General features: G+C 44.3%; 1 protein-coding gene across 2 annotated transcripts; it reads right to left on the reverse strand.

The window, feature by feature from the left end:
- Nucleotides 1-332: 332 nt before the first annotated feature.
- Nucleotides 333-13,105, reverse strand: fcgbp (Fc gamma binding protein). Of its 2 annotated transcripts, none has more exons than XM_079692140.1 (20): nucleotides 12,484-13,105; nucleotides 11,750-12,323; nucleotides 11,044-11,642; nucleotides 9,983-10,550; nucleotides 9,469-9,734; nucleotides 9,027-9,215; nucleotides 8,287-8,860; nucleotides 7,949-8,148; nucleotides 7,466-7,607; nucleotides 6,561-6,886; nucleotides 5,896-6,481; nucleotides 5,188-5,786; nucleotides 4,262-4,829; nucleotides 3,563-4,161; nucleotides 2,900-3,467; nucleotides 2,617-2,816; nucleotides 2,082-2,462; nucleotides 1,680-1,966; nucleotides 774-824; nucleotides 333-676 (listed from the first exon to the last, which is right to left on the reverse strand). In XM_079692140.1, the coding sequence occupies exons 1-19, from the start codon at nucleotides 12,664-12,666 to the stop codon at nucleotides 815-817; spliced, it is 7,419 nt and encodes a 2,472-aa protein (XP_079548266.1). In that variant the 5' UTR covers nucleotides 12,667-13,105; the 3' UTR covers nucleotides 333-676; nucleotides 774-814. The 2 variants fall into 2 exon arrangements, with proteins under 2 accessions (XP_079548266.1, XP_079548265.1); XM_079692139.1 differs by having other exon boundaries at nucleotides 9,027-9,365.
- Nucleotides 13,106-17,098: the final 3,993 nt, after the last annotated feature.

Consider the following 17,098-nt stretch of genomic DNA (forward strand, 5'->3'; position numbering starts at 1 on the left):
GCCAGCACAGATAGTAAAACATGATTTTTAAATGAACTGTTGATCATGCTCATTTCCCCCCACAGCCAAATATAACATATGAAGCAGAAAGCTTGTTGCAACGTGGAGAAACTAACAGCTAGTGCTCGAGACTAGAGGCTAGTGCTCTTTCACTGTCAGTGAGATACAGTTTTCTCTCAGCTATATGAGAACTGACTCCCCAAGGTCTCTCCCACACCAAGCTGCCAGATTCTCCTCTCCTCGTGTAACAAACACATAGCTGTGTAGCAAGCAGGCCCTGCCTCAATCTGGTGAACACACACAATGAAACCAGGTGGTTATCAGTCTTTAATTTTCCCAAAACATAGTCAAGTATGTATTTTGAATTGAGACAAGTATACAAAACTCATACAGTGTAATGGAAATGTATTTATTGGTTGTTCCAGTAAGAACACACATTGTAAAATAAAAATGTTCAAACAAGGCAAGGACAGTTTAACAAGACAGTTGCTCCAGGTTGTTCCATGGAAAATAGATGCTATCATTTTCTCTTCCGCTAGATGGAGATGTTGGTCAGGATTGAGCAAAAATGACGAACCACCATAATTTCATGGATCAAAAGGAAGTAGTGAAGTATGATGAGTAAAAAACAGCTTAAAACAAGAAACCTTTGCCAAATGACTTCAAATTCTTCATCCTGTTCAATGTGGGGTAGAAAGCATGGATGTAAGCCACAGGGTTATAGCTGTTTCCTTCAGTTCATCGTTTTGAGAGGAAATAACATCAGTTTTTACCTGTATAGCAGATGCTTTCCACCACTGCAGAACCAACCTCTCTACAGACCACTGAAATGAAACAGAAAAGAATTGCAGCGGAAGGGCACCAGAGAAAATAAAGTCAGGTTCACACAACAGAGATTACAAGCAACGCATTAGAACATTGTATTTCTTAAGGTATTATGCAGACACTCAGGGCATTTGTCGTGTTGTTTGGTGGTGATGAGAAAATGCAAACCAAAAGACAACTATGTAGAAGGTAAAAAGGAAGGGGGACGCACAAAACTCAATTCTCTAAGGGTTTGACTTGAGGCTAGAGCACAGAACTATAGACGAGGGCTCAAATTAATATTGTACCCAGATGAGTCTTAAGTGTCCTTGGATGACAAGCAGTGATTGGATTGCAAGCTTGGTAGCTTTTGATGGCCATGCCTGTCAGCCTCACCTGCTTTCTAATCAGTAATTACCATAGGGGTTTCTCTGGCATTTCTTAATTAAATTGGACCAAATGCAATTAAAAACCACACTCTCATTCCTTTAAAAGGGCTCTGTGGAGTCCTTGTTTGGTTCTTGCTGTTAAGAGAATAAGCGGCTGAATAGTCATAGCACCCTACCATCTCTCGCTGATCTGTGCTTGATTGTTTCAGTGGTCAAATTAGGTTTGCTGTTTGCATAATAAAGGGCAAGAAAGAGTTCAAGATTGAAAACTTCCACTCTAACTAGAATTGAAGGTTAAAAGCGTAGACAAGGAGGCAAAGTTGTTTTCTTATTAAAACAATTAAAGTTAATGTTGGGAGTTGGGGAACAATGTAATGAGAGCATGGGGTGAAGAAGATCATTATCCTAGGAGTAAATGCAGCAATGTATCTTTGTCCATTATATTTACACAGAGGAAATGTTACAGTATGCCTTTCAAATACTCACCATCTAGAAAAGTCCCCGGCGCTCCAGGAGCCAACAACAACAGACACATCAGAGGTGATTTTCCCATCTGCACTTCTCATATCATCTTTGGAGTTGTTGTTGTAGTTGCCACAGGCGCCGCACATTTTACCAGACAGGCTACTGTCAATAATGACTGTGACCTCCTTTGAAAGTGAGTAGGTGAGCCGTACAGCAGACGGCTTCTCAATGATCACAGTCTTCTCTGAGATGTGGACAGATATGTCACTCGTCACTTTGCTGGGAAGAGACATTTTCCTGCCATTTACCTGGATGACATGAAGGATGGGAAAACAACAAAGTGAGATAAAAAAAAAAAGGGTTCTACACCAAAACGACTTTTCTGGTTAAACATTGAACTATTATCCTTCCTGCTCTTCTCACCCAGGTCACATGTTGGCTGTTAACTGTGACAACCGTTTCCTTAAAGAACACATACAAGGTGGCGACAGTGGGAGATGCACCCTTGCTACAGACCCTGACGTCCACAACCACGCGGAACCACATCTTGTCGGTCTCGTCGCACAGAGACGCCACTTCAAATGCCCCTTGAGCTCCTATTGCTCCAGACATGCCATCAAAGGAGGTGAGAAGGCCAACTTGGCTGATGCTGCAGTGGCCCTGTTTGACGTGGCAGCCCCTTACGCCATCTCTTACATCACAAACCTCTCCACTGGCACAGGTCAGCTTCTCACAGTTCACCACACCAGAGGCCTGGCACACACACTTGGACGTACAGGCTTTGTCCACATCTGCTTGGCCCACCTGGAAACATACATTGTGTAAGTAATCTTCCAGGTTGATGAATATAATGTTGTCTCTGTTGTTCATGTGTATTTGCGATGACAAAATCGAAACTAACTTTCAAGTGTGTGGGAGTTATGATGTATGACAAAGTCAAATCTCAGTACAGTTTTACCATTAGATATCTGCCATTGTGCACACATCCACAGTTGTCCAAGGGAACACATTGCATGCCATCGAAAACAAAGCTGGCGTCACATTGGCATCCTTCAAAGCAGCTTTCAGAACAAGTAAACGGGTAAATAAAGCTGGCACAGGTCCCACCACAGGTGTCGGCACACACCTCATAGTGACTGTTTGCAGGGCAGGAAGCAGCTACAAGAGAAGAAGACATTTGTAAGACTTTGTTTGAGCACCTGCAATATAAAACAACAAAAATAGTGTTTAGTGTAACTCACGGCAGAAGGAGCTGCTTCTCCATGGCTGGATTTGAACTCCTTCGTTCTGGCAGGCCAAAGCGTAGGCCTGGACACTGTTGCATAGATTATCTTTGTTGCCACCCACAGCACAAACATCAAAAACGCAATTAGACACATATGCCGCTGGGTCAATCTTACTGTGGCAGGCTTTAAAAGGACCATTAGGTGCACTCATGAAGCCACAGGAGTCCGATTTTCCATACAATGTGGCCTTGGCCTGCTCACATACTGGACACTGGCCTCCACAGCCCCCACACACATTGCCTGGCATGTCCACCACCCAGGACTTCCCAAAGTCATCAACGCTGTTTGTTTTTCTGCCACCGGGAAGTCTGAAGTCATCACCATTGTTCTTGTTGTAGTTGCCGCAAAGACCACATATCTTTCCCTGGTACGTAGAAGGCACAATAACCTCAACATAATAGACAGTGTCATACAGGACTGTCAGTCCAAAGTCTGTGCGGATTATTATGTTGCGACCCTCCTGAGTGACTCTGAGACGCCCATTGTCCAGGTAGAGAGGAAGGTTTAGGATTTCGTCATCCACCTGGGCAGAGGGAGGAGGAAAAAATGATCAGGAGGACATAAATAAACATGCAAACCTTTTACCACATGTGTTTTAGATTAAGTTATCAAACTCACAGTTACTTTCCATGGCACTTTCTGTTGGATGTAAATGACATAACCGTAGACTGCCACTGCAATAGACTTGGTAACGGCCACTTTTCCATTTCCATACTTCTCATTCCCCTGTGTTACGCTGAATGGCGTCAGCCGGCCTTTGTCATCGTCACACACCTTGGCCAACATGTAGACACAGGTACCCTGGAAATCAAACCTCTTTCCATCAAAGGAAATGTAATGAGGGTCTCCGGATGCCACACACTTGCCCTGCCCATCAGGGTGGCAGCCTTTCATTCCGTTTACAAGCTTACAGGTCTCCCCTGCACCACACTTGGCCTTTTGGCAAGACACTGCGCCGTTCTCTCCACAGACGCATTCCTCCACACAGTCTGTTTCGGGGTAGAAAACGTCTCCTTTCCTGTAGTACTGGCCATCGTAGGAGCAGCCACAGTCTCTCACGGGCACACAGGTATCCCCACTCTGCAGGTAGCCTTCGTCACACTCGCAGGCCTCTGAGCAGGTCCTGTGGCAGGTGGTGAGGGAGGTTAAACTGGCACAGGTGACAGGGCAGCCCGTGGCATACAGGGTGTAATGGCTGTTAGCGGGACACACCATTGCTGTGGGAAAGGTGGAGGGAGAAATGAACAGGGTAAAAGATAAAAGAGATACTTTTTAAAATAAGAGATTGAAAATATGAAAACACATTGTCAAACTCACGACAGAAGGTATCTGTTCTCCAGGAGCGGATGGTGATTCCTTGGCTCTGACAGGCAGAGACATAGACTCCCACAGCATCACAAACTGAGCCTTGGTGGCCATGGTACTGACAGGCATCATACACACAGTCCTCCAGGTAAGGAGCAGGGTCTACACGACTGTGACAATCTCTGAAAGGCCCTGCCAGATCAGCGATTATACCACAGTATTTCTGGGCTTGGTACTTTTTCCTGTGGGAGTCGGAGCAGGCCTGGCACCATGCCCCCTGGCAGACTGATGAGCAGCCTGGCACCAGGGCCACCTGCCAGCTCTCACCCAACTCAGCTCCGTTTTTGCTGGTCTGGCCGTTCCGCATGGTCAGGTCATCCTGAGCTTTGCCATTGTAGTTGCCGCACAGGCCACACACTGCGCTCTGGTAGTTGCTGGGCAGAGAAACGCTCACTCTGCCCCTCCAGTCAAAGGTCACGGTGATACCAGCATCTGTTTCCACTACAGCTGTCCCGCCACTAAGAAACACGACCAGCTCATTATTGTAATCTAATGGTAACGAAGCGAGCTGCCCATTGAGCTGAAGAGGGAGAGAGAAATATTTTTAGAAGATTATAGATTTAATAATTCTGCCGCCTTTGCTAATCCACTCTAATGTGCAGTTAAATCTTAGTTTAATTAAGGCTGCCTGGATCAACATTTTAATATGCAATTAAATATATATGCAGACGGTTTGTCAGAATTAGCACAATGACAATAATATCTGTTCGTTTGAAGAGGCTCTGAGTATCTGTCCTATGTTTATTTTTAATACTGTGACTACATGTCCTATTTATTTTTTCTCTTAAATGCAAATGAAAACAAGTGACAAGAAATGTAATCTGTTATTAAATTGCACATATGCTTGACAATATCCGTACCTCCAAATCCGTACTCACCAGGACTTTGTGGGGGTATTCTCTGCTGATGGTGAGGGTGATGCCATACATGGAGAATGTGACAGTCCTTGTGTAGGACACAGCCTTGCTTCCCCGGTGGTTGTTCTGCACAGTCACCTTGAACGGCACGAGCCCCTGCTGCTGCGAGCACAGTCCGACCAGCTGATAAACACATGTGCCCTGGAAGTCAAACCGTCGGCCATCAAAAGTCCGGTAGTGCGGGTCACCTGAGGCTGTGCATGTGGCGTGACTGATGGGCCGGCAGGCCCGCTCTCCATCCACTACAGTGCACGTCTCCTGGGCAGAGCAGGAAGCCTCATGGCAAGTCACCATGCCCAGGGTCGTATCACACTCACATAGGCGACCGCATGCCTCATCAGCCCAAAAGTGCTGCCCTGGCTTGTAATAACGGCCCTGATAGGAGCAACCACAACTTTTAGCAGGCACACAGACGCCAGCGCTGAGGACGTGACCCTTATCGCAGACACAGGCCTCCACACAGGCACCAGGGCAGGGTGACTTCTGATCAGGGAATGGGCAGGATGGCTGGCATGGGCTGGTACAGATTTCATAGTGGCTGTGACGCTGACAGCTCATTGCTAGATAGGAATATAATTATAAAAAGGCATAAACCAAATATGAAAATCTTAAATAATTGATTGAAGTTTCCGAATAATATGTGCAAATGAGATGCTCGTTAATACTCACGGCAGCCAAACTTTTTCCTCCAGTCCTTGATAATTATTCCTTCCCCACGACACTGCTGACTGTATGAGGCCAAGGCCTGGCACAGCATCTTTTTGTCTCCCTTATTCAAACACATATCATACACACAGTTGTTCATGAAGGCCTGGGGGTCCAATTTTCCATGACATGGCATAAACACGTTATTGGTCTTGGCTACAAGGCCCCCACAGAAAGCCCCAGACTCATAGAGCTTTTTCTGGTCGCTGTCACATGTAGGACAGTTTTTCTCACACGTGTCCCAGCAGGGATGCTTCTCGTCCTTGTCTGGTGTTTGCCAGCTCTTGCCCCAATCTTTCACTGAAGAAACAGCTTTGCCGGCTGGATTCTGGAGCTCATCACCGTTGTTACCGTTGAAGTTGCCACACAGACCACAGACACTGGCGTAGTAGCTGCTGGGAAGCTTGATGACCAGCTTCCAGTTCCAGTCGTAGGAGACGGACAAGCCAAAGTCTGTCTCCACCACTGCAGTGTGACCACGCTGAGACACTGACACCTCGCCCTGTCCCTCGCCCAGCTGTACAGGAAGGTTCAGCTGCTCCCCGTCCACCTGAAGGGAATTGATCACAACAAATTATGCACACACTGAAATACCAAAAATCAAACGCATCAGAAGAATAAAATCTTACCGTGACCCGACCAACTCGGTTCTTGCGGAGAGTGATGTTGTACCCATACACAGAAACGTCAACCTCCCTGACAAAAGAAACTGCAGTGTTTCCACGATTATCATTCCTCTCAGTGACTGAGAATGGCACTAGACCATCCAGGTTCCCGCAGGTCTTGGAGATGACGTACTTGCAGGTGCCTTGGAAGTTAAAGTTAAAACCATCAAATGTGTGGTAGTGGGGGTCTCCCCAAGCCCAGCATGTGCCTGTGTACGCTGGGACGCACACAGCTTCACCCTTCTCAACATGGCACTTCTCTTTGACTCGACAGGCATCTTTGCAGGGATCTACACAAGATAAAAGGGAAATGAATGTTAAACTGAAAGGGTATTAGTCAGTTTAAATGTCCCCTATTATACTCTCTTTTATCAATATATTATAGTTCTCAGTTATATACAAAACATGTCTGAAGTGTTTGGCGGAAATACCAAACAGATCCTGCATTGCAGCATCCCATAATCTCCTCTGTTTCAGCCCCGTTTCAAAAGTGTTTGTTACTGTAGATGAAAATAAGGAGCCACGCCCCACGCCCCTCTGCGAGATATTTGGTTAAAAAACTCAATGGTGCTCTAGGAGGAGATTCAGGTGATAAGGTGGGCGGGTATCACCTTGGTTTGTGATTGGCTAATGGTTACACAAGCCAAAAGAATCGTTATGACAAAGTGGCCAAAATCTGATCAGCTCATTTTCAGACAGGTTTTTATATAAATGGATCAGGACAAAAAGAGAGAGGATATTTTTTCCTGAAACTTTCAGAATCTCTTCACACAGAGGGGATAATAACAAAAATACATAAAATAATGATTTTGCATAATGGGTGACCTTTAAAGTTAAAGATTAGTAAATGTAAAGAATGTGCTTCTTGCCTGTGTTGTAGCATGCCCTGATTCCTTTCTTGACCATGCATTTGGTGCTTTGGGGGCAGGAATGTTTTTCACAGATGATGCCTGTCTCTGGATTGCAGGTGCACTTTGTGTTACAGTCTTCTTCATACACCACTTCACCAGGCTGGAGACATGGAGCAGGTTCATTACACAGGGGGAAATAATTCACAGAATAAATGAAGAGAGAAGTCCACATTATTTCATTCTTATTCCATCTTATCAACCCTGCCACAAATGTAGACAATCTGCTAATTAAGTCTCTGGAGAAACACTCAGTGCGCAGATTTAAGATCAGACTGGCTCATGTCCAGCACTGTGGGAAAAAGCAAATGCAGCAAAATTGCCATGTCAGCATGAATGCTGCCATCGGTATTTGCTCAAGCCACTTTGGCACTAAAAAGCTATAAATTGTATATTGCTCTATTTTGAAAGGTCTCTCTTTTATAACAGACATAGGTTTTCTACCTTGTATGATCTTCCATTGTCATAGCAGCCACACTCTGTCTCTTGTACACACGCATGTCCATTGAATAAGAAGCCAGCATCACATTCACAGCCCTCTGTACAGCTGCTGGAGCACTGGGCAATCTCTGTGAGGCCTGCACAGGATGCAGAGCAGGCGTCGGCACACACCTCATAGTGACTGTTGGCTTGGCATTTCATGGCTGAAATTAATTAGCACACGGAAGAGAAATCATGGATTGAAAAGGAACCTGCTAAAATATTAAATAAATACAGCAATTACACTATAGCTCCAGAAAATAAGAGAAAAAACTAAACAGTGAATGTATTTTTATACTAACGACAGAAGGAAGGCGTCCTCCAGTTTTTGACGTCCACTTCTGCCATGTGACAGTTGAAGGCATAGGCTGCTATGCTGTTACAAAGCACCTTCCCATCCCCGTTGGAGGCACACACATCAAACACACAGTCAGCAAAGTATGGCTGTGGGTCCAGTTTAGTGTGGCAGGCTGCAAATGGGCCGTTGGGGGCTGTAACAATACCGCAGTAAGTGGGCTTTGAAAACACTGCCTTGCGAGCCGGGTCACATACAGGACAGTTTTTCCCTTCGCAGCCATTCTCACACACCACATTAGGGATGGTGACCTTCCATGACTTTCCAAACACATTCACATTGTTGGAGGGCTTACGGTTCGGCATTTGGAAGTCATCTTTTTGCTCACCGTTGAAGTTGCCACACAGGCCACAGACCTTACCACGATAGTTCCCAGGCACTGTGACAGTCACGTGATAGACCAGATCATAAGTGACAATCAGTCCGAAATCTGTTGCAATAACATACCGCAAGCCTTCCTGATAGACCAGCACTGCTCCGTCATTAAGATTCACAGGGAGGTAGTTAAACACCCCATTTACCTAAAAGAAGAAAGTGCTTTTTAAAATAAAATCAAAACTTCTGATGAGAAGAATGTCTAAATATATTTGTCAAGCTTGTTTTACTCTCAACCATCTGCCACCTGTAAACTGCATTTCAGATATGGAGCTTCTTTTTTCAAATAAAAGAACCAGTGTTGTTTCTCACCAGGACTCCAAACATGTTGTTCCTCATGATGAGAGTGAAGCCGTAGACATCCACAGCTACCATCTTGGTGACAGCCACCATTTTGTTCATAATCTTGTTCCATCGCTCGTTCTCCACCTGCACAGAGAAGGCCTCCAGGTGGGTGCCTTCCAGCCCGCAGCTCTTGGAGAGTGTATAGGTGCAGGTACCCTGGAAATTGAATGTTCGCCCATCAAAAGAGCGGTAATGGGGGTCACCAGAGGCGTGGCACACACCCTTACCAACAGGATGACATTTTTGCAAGCCATCCTCCACTTTACACTTCTCATTAGGGCCACATGTGAACTTCTTACACACAACCTAAAAAGAACAGTTGAGAAAAATGAGTATTAAAATACATTTCCATCCTGCAAATGAACACTGATCGGTATCAAGTTATTATTAATCACATTGCATCCATTACCTCATCATCTTGTGTGCACTTGCACTCCTCCTGACACTGCCCATTGGGATAAAATACTTGGCCGATGCGGTAGTAGCGGTCATTGTAGACGCAGCCGCACTGTGAGAAGGGAACACAGCGATCTCCACTGAGGATGTAGCCTTCATCACAGGAGCAGCCCTCCTCACACTGAGCCTCGCAGCCCTGCGGAGGGATCAGACTCTGGCAAGAGGCCGGACAGCCGGGTGCGCAAACTTCATAGTGGCTGTGGACTGGACATTTCACCGCTGTACACAAGCGACATAAAAGACAATGTAAATGTTCTTTATCATTTAACAGAGACAAGTACAATTACATATTCAAAATACAAGCAGTAAATACAAAGCAATATAAAGGCTCAGGAAAGGAAGAAACATTTAAGGATGTGTAGAAGAAGTTGAAATTTAAATGTTTTCAATATTACTGTTAGGCTATACACTGTTACAATAAATAATGCTGACTTGGCTTTCATCATTAAAATGAATCCATGTCTCACCACAGTAATGAATGGGTCTCCATCTGTACATCTTGGCCCCCACAGCTTGGCAGGCAGATGTGTATGATGTAATAGCCTGACACAGCACATCCTTTCTGCCCTCATACAAGCAAACATCATAAACGCAGTCTTCAAAGTAGCCAGCTGGGTCCACTTTGGCATGGCAGTCGCGGAACGGTCCTTTGGGGTCTCTCAACAAACCGCAGAAATCGCCTTTTTCATATTGAACCTTCTGGGTAATGTCACAACTCGGACACACCCCTTTACAGCCGTCTACGCATCCTGGGATCTCTGCCACTCGCCAGCTGATGCCAAAATCTGCTGGAAGGACAGGTTTATCACCGTTCTTTGGGGTCAGATCATCCTGGGGTTTTCCGTTGTAGTTGCCACAGAGGCCGCAAACGGCTCCCATGTAGTTGCTTGGCAGCGTTACAAACACAGCACCATACCAGTTAAAGGAAACTTTGAGGCCAAAGTTTGTTTTGACCACAGCAGACCAGCCGCTCTTAAACACAGATACACGTCCATCATCCAGAGTGACAGGCAGGTTAACAAACTCCTTATTCACCTGGAAAGAAACAGTGCAATTTAGGGTTAATAGAGGTAATCTGAACTGATAAAACTGATTCTTTTAGGATTACTTCAAAATCAAATGTTGAAAGTATTGTGAATTATAATAAATAAATAGATAAAATAATTAATACAATTTACACAGCCACAATATGTTAAACAAACTACAGATATACTGTGTGTATTCTCAAACATGTGGGATGTGCTTTTCATGTGTTAATAATATTGAATATCATTACAAAAAGGTCTCATAGTAAACTATGTCATATTTTGTAGACAAAATCAAAGATGTAATGAAGTCACTTTTACAATGATATTATAATACATTTGCAGTTTTTCAAATGTAGTCGGATTATAGTACATTTTTTGTAATCCAATTAAGTAATTATGCTTACTCTACATGTAATCTGTTCCTACCCATAACTGATGTTTCTTTGTATTTGTATAAATATTAAACAACTTTTCATATACACAAATTATGTAGATCTTACCATAATCAGGCCCTTGTGTGACTTTGTAATGACAATGCTGAGGGAGTGCACCTTGATCTCCACCAACTTTGTGTATGAGACCAACCTGTGGCCCCGGTGATCATTCTGCACCAGCACTTCAAAGGGCACCAACTCTGGGTCCTTGGAGCAGAGTGCAGCCAGTTGGTACACACATGTGCCCTGGAAGTCAAACTTCTTGTTGTCAAAGGTCACGTAGTGGGGGTCGCCTGTAGCCTGGCAGGTGCTGTGGGAGACTGCCTGGCACTCTCTGATGCCACCCACAACCTGGCACTGCTGCCCTGCCCTGCAGCCTTTATCCTGGCACTCAACGCGTCTGCTTCCAGCAACGCATTTACACCTCCGCAGACAGCCCTGGTCGGCCCAGAATGACTCCCCAGCAGGGATATTTCGACCCTCATAGCTACAACCACACCTAGCAGCAGGAACACACTGACCTCCGCTCAAAAGAAAGCCTGTGTTACAGGTGCAGATCTCCACACAGGGGCGTTTGCATTTGGAGGAAGTATTTGGGTCAGAACAGGTTGCAGGACAGGCGTTGCCGCAGAGCTCGTAGTGGCTGTTTGCTGGACATTTAGCAGCTTGAGAGGGAGACACAACGTACAGTATAAGATGTGATTTATCCTAGGAGCAAAAGCAAAAAACACAGTTTGTTTATTTGAAGATCCATTAAGTTAGAATTACTTACTACATCGTGCCATCTTCCTCCAATCTTGAACCTGGATCCCAGCAATCTGGCAGGCTTCAGTGTAAGCCTCCAGTGTCCTGCAGAGGAAGTGTCGGAGGCCGCCTCCCATGCATACATCATATTTACAGTTCTCCAGGTATGCTTGTGGGTCAATGACGGCATGACATTTGCTGAATGGCCCATTTATTATCAGTGTGATGAGCCCACAAAACATGTCACCCCCCCACATCTTCATCAGGCTGTTTTCACAGCGCTCACACCCACCCACACAGTCATCTCTGCACACAGCATCTTTCACCGGCACCTTCCAGCTACTCCCAAAGGCCACAGCTCCCCCCGCCTTGGTACCGGAGGGCATGGTGAAGTCATCCTTGGGGTTATCATTGAAGTTTCCACAGAGACCACAAGTCTTACCGGCGTAACTGCTGGACAGAATGACCCCAAGATTGTGTTCCCAGTCGTAGCGGACAGTCAGGCCAAAATCAGTCTCGATAACCACAGAGCGACCGCTCTGAATCATCGTCAGCTTGTCTTTGTTTAAGGTTATTGGCAAACTCCACAAACTGTTGTCAATCTGCACAGAAGAAAATATCTTAAAGTCTGAAGTCATAATTTATTAATACCACATAAATAATTTAAACAAATATTCATCATAAATTTAAGTCCAAATTATATTTAAAATATGTATATTTGAAAAATAACAATCTTTTACTGACAGAAATAGGAAGCCTTACCCTCACACGACCCGTCTCAGACCTAACGACTGTGATGATGACGCCATAAACCTTCACTGTCACCACGGCAACATACGACACCCTGAGGCTTCCTCTGTTCTCATTCTGGGCGAGGACCTCAAAGTCTGGGAGATGGTCATCCTTTCGACAGTTTTTAGCAATAACATATGTGCAGGTACCCATGAAGTCGAAGTGTCGCCCGTCGAAGGTGCGGTAGTGAGGATCCCCAGTGGCCCAGCAGGTGCCAAGCTTCCTTTCCACGGCCTTGGGAACACAGGAGGGAAACCCGCCCTTCACTTCACACACCTCATTGGCACTGCAGGTGATACTGCTGCAGGAAAAAGATCCACTTCCTGGAAAACCATAATTAGTCAACAATTACCCACAACATTACAGTTAAGGAGTAAGGCAAAATATGTCATTGCTCCACTAAGTATTTTGTATATTATACCAATATCTGTTTTTAAATGATTCTATATAGCAGTGGTTCCCAACCAGGGAGGGAGGGAGGGGGGGAGGGGTGGGGGGGGGCGCCAAAAATTGAAGGGGGTGCTCCAGGCCTCAGATGATTTGTGGCCCAATATCATATATATATATTTTTTTAACCTATAATTGTTACACAATACATGATTGTCGCTGAAAGCCTTGTCTCTACATGACAATAAAAGATAACAAATAATTGATTCATTTGAATAGAAATTCAAGTTAGTAGCTAATCAAGGCATAAAAATACAGAAATGCATAATTTCTTCTATAATAATAATAATAATATAATTTAATAGAAATGTTTCTTCTGCGCGTAAGGTGTCCAAACCGGGCTGGTATGGATAAGCGCATTTTTAAAACATAGTCATTGTCCATGCAGGTTTCAGTTGGATTATTTGTCACAGTTGCTCCGATCAGATCGGTCTCCTCCATTTTGTAGATTATTTACGACTTTTGAATCCACATAAACACATCGGCAAAATCCGGTTTACTTTGAGCATGTGTTTTAAACAGTTTAATCCCTTTGTGAATTGTTTTCACTTGCGCCGTCCTTTAATTTCTTCATACAGCGGGCTTCCGAATGAATTAATCCTGAGTCCAATAACCATCAAAGTCACTCCAATAGTGCTCCTTAATTACGCTTTCATCCTACTTTAACAACATACTTCACATTCATCCAGTTTGAGACAGTAGTTGTAGCATTTTGAGACTTTAAACCTGAATTACCGCTGTTGCCTTGTCTGTTTCCCCCCCCTCCCTTGTGTGTGTGTGTGTGTGTGTGTGTGTGTGTGTGTGTGTGTGTGTGTGTGTGTGTGTGTGTGTGTGTGTGTGTGTGTGTGTGTGTGTCTGTGTGTGTGTGTGGGGCACGCAACTTCCAACAAGTGTAATTTGGGGGGGCTCTCGGGGAAAAAGGTTGGGAACCCCTGCTATATAGTATGTTCACCTTACCTGGCTGTATACATTGTCCTTGGGCACCATAACCATTCATCTGGCTGACTCCTATACTATAGAGAGCAAAGCGGGAACCAGAGCTGGACACAGTGTGTTTATTGTTGCCGGGGTTTTGCTGGTAGGACATCTCCGCCCAAGAGAAATCTGTCCCTGTAACCTTCTTCCACTCGACATTACGTGGCAGGTCTTTACCATCAATACGCAGCTCTGACATCGCACTGGTCCGTGCAACTATCAGGGCTTTGTTTTCAAAGCCCTCTAGAGCCTCGAGTGAGTAAGAGGAGCAGAAGCGGTCGTCGGACAAGATGGCCATCAGGAAAGGGTCGTAGTAATGGAGCCAGCTCTGTGTGACACCGTTGAAGAGCATGAGGACTTGGATCCCATGATCGGCCTGAATGGACAGGGTTTCAGGATTGGAGGAGTGGATCTCTACTGTTTGACCCCTGACCAAAGTAAAAACTTTTATATCGTTTCCGTGGTGGACAGTGGCTTGGGTGGGCTGCGAGGCCTGGAGGAAAACGCTGTCAAATTTGCTCTGGAAGGTCAGGGGAGGCACAATGAAGCTTGATCCCCATCTGCTAACTGGCAGGAGCTGCTCATAAACATGGTTACATTTGGCAAAGCGCCATGTGCAAGTGTGACCCGTGACAACAGCAACAGGGTGCTGGGAGGCAACTCTGGTACCAGAAAGTTCATAGACACTCTGGAGCTGCACGCTCTCATACGGCTGGAGATCTATCACCATTCGGCTGCCACTCCCATAGACACGACCTTCAAACCCGATGGTGCCGCGTGGGAAAATCTCCAACTTATTGCTCTCTTTTCCATTTGTCACAGAGAACTCTTTATAGGAGCCATAGGAGGACGAAGCAGGTGTAAAGATGAAATATTCAGTACCCCATTCAGTGGTGGGATATACAACAGAGGTGTCTGCTGTGTACTGCTTGGAGTTAAATGAGGTTACAGATACATCTGCTGAGGCTTCTATGCGCACTGTGTTGGGAGACCTCTTGCTGCCGTACATCTCCACACCAGTAGGGAGACTGATGGTCACCCTTTCTCCGGCATTTAGTGTTTTCTCTTGCTTGAAGTTTAAGGGAGGCACTTTCACTGTCACTTTAGCATTGGCCTGAACGGCAGTGATGTATAGCTGATAATGGGAACTGTCATAGTTGGGAGCATAATTCAGCATGAATGACAGGGCAAACTCCCTCCCTGCCCCTCCAGCATTAGAGGGACCTGAGAGAAGAGAGAAGAGCAGGGAAGCAAACTTAAAAAACACGTCAAAAGACGACTTATTTTCACGTAACCTAAAATGAAGTAGTTAGGTACAAAACTGCCTTCACAGATCACGCATGGGAAGAAAACATGTCAAAGAAGCATTAGGACATGAATGAGACTATTTGTGTCAAGGCAATCAAAGGATTCACAGACTGGCAATACAAAACTTTGCTTGAGATCGCATACACAGTACAAAGAAACACTATGACACCAGAGAGAAAGTGTCTGAAAAACACCTTCATTTCAAAGTTAAAAAAGCAGGAATGACTGCTATTCTATAATGGATGGATTGCTTTTTTCCTTGATAACCATTGTGAGATATTCAGACTGAGGAATAGTCACTTAACTGCTTCTCAGCCGCACTCAATAAGTCACTTGCGCAGACAATATAATTGCATGATGGAAATATTATCAAAATCTGTGCCTTTGCTGTGAAAAGAAAATGTTCTGGGCTCAGCCAGGGCCTGGGGGATTTAGATTACACTCCTGTTTCACCCATTCAGTATAATAGTTCCAACTCAATAGCAGCTGAAGGTAAATGCTATTCCCAACAAAAGCAAATTTCAATTTAGATGGCTATCCTTTATTTGCCACTCTTTCGAATTCTTCACCTGTTTAACATTCTGCTTCATTCACACAAGCACCTGGTATGGCCACACAACAATGCTCTCAACTGATGGGGTTGACAACCTGGAATTGCTTCAAATTGAGCGATCACTTGGCTACAACGTCCTGCTGGGGAATTCAGCACCGAGGTTCGAGAAATGCTGGTGTGATTGATTCATTCAGCTAAGGTGCGTTTAGTCAGATTTCATAGTTGAAGTCGTGCAGGATTTTTGATTAGAATAAAGAAATATTTGTAATGAGTTTTAAAATGTACATCGCTTCTATGTTTGTTCAGCTTAACACTTTAAAATCATGACTAATAAGACATGCACATATACATCAGATTGAAATGAAAATCATTTTCAAGTGGGTCCTGCAACAGTTAGAAAAAGTAACAAAGATCAGAGTGACTTACAGCTGAGGAAAGCTCCCAAAGCACAGAGCAGCAACAGGGTGCCCATGACTGAAAGACAGAAATCCACATTTGTTGCAAGCATTTCAAATGTTTTAAAAATATACAATATATTATTTTCAACAAAAAGCCAATGCAAATAATCTCTATGGCGTGCTTACCTGCTGCAGTATGTATGAAAATTTTGTTTTTTACTGTTCCCTCTTTTTATATACTGTCAGACACAAATCCAACCAATCAAATATCTTGAAGCTCAACCGCTACATCTTGGAAAAACAATACCCTTCCTCCAGAACAAATTAAGGCAGAACTTGGCACAGAGCTGCACGTCCTGCTATATATTGACATAGGTGTGAGGTTTAATGCCAACTTCATGTATGAGACGCATCATTAATCTTTCTCTATTGTTACAACCTGACAGGCACTTCTTTTCAGGAATCTGACAAGAACCCCTGCATGATTTATTTAAATGTATATCTGTAGAAGTATTAGACATACCAAATATTTATTACGGAGAACAAAATCAACCTCCTCTATGACGTATTTTCCCATCCTTAAGTAAGTGCATTTTAAGATTGAGCATGCCGTAATTAAAGTATATTATAGTTTATTTAAACGCTTTAATCTGCACGACATTCCAATGCCATTTGATGTGCAACACCATCTGTATTGCATCTTCTGGTCGAACCAAAAAATAAATTTTAAGTGGGCAAGGCAATAATGTGATGAGCCCAAATCATATTTCCACAGAGTTTGAGCCAACATCCAGCACTATTTCTATCATATTGCTGTAACATCATAGAATATACGCATTTTCCAACACAGGTTTCTTCTAGTAAATCCGCAGTTGAGGAAACAGAAAATCCACTGTGATAAAAT

This window comes from Notothenia rossii (assembly GCF_949606895.1).
Source record: "Notothenia rossii genome assembly, chromosome: 7".
Taxonomy (NCBI): Eukaryota; Metazoa; Chordata; class Actinopteri; order Perciformes; family Nototheniidae; genus Notothenia; species Notothenia rossii.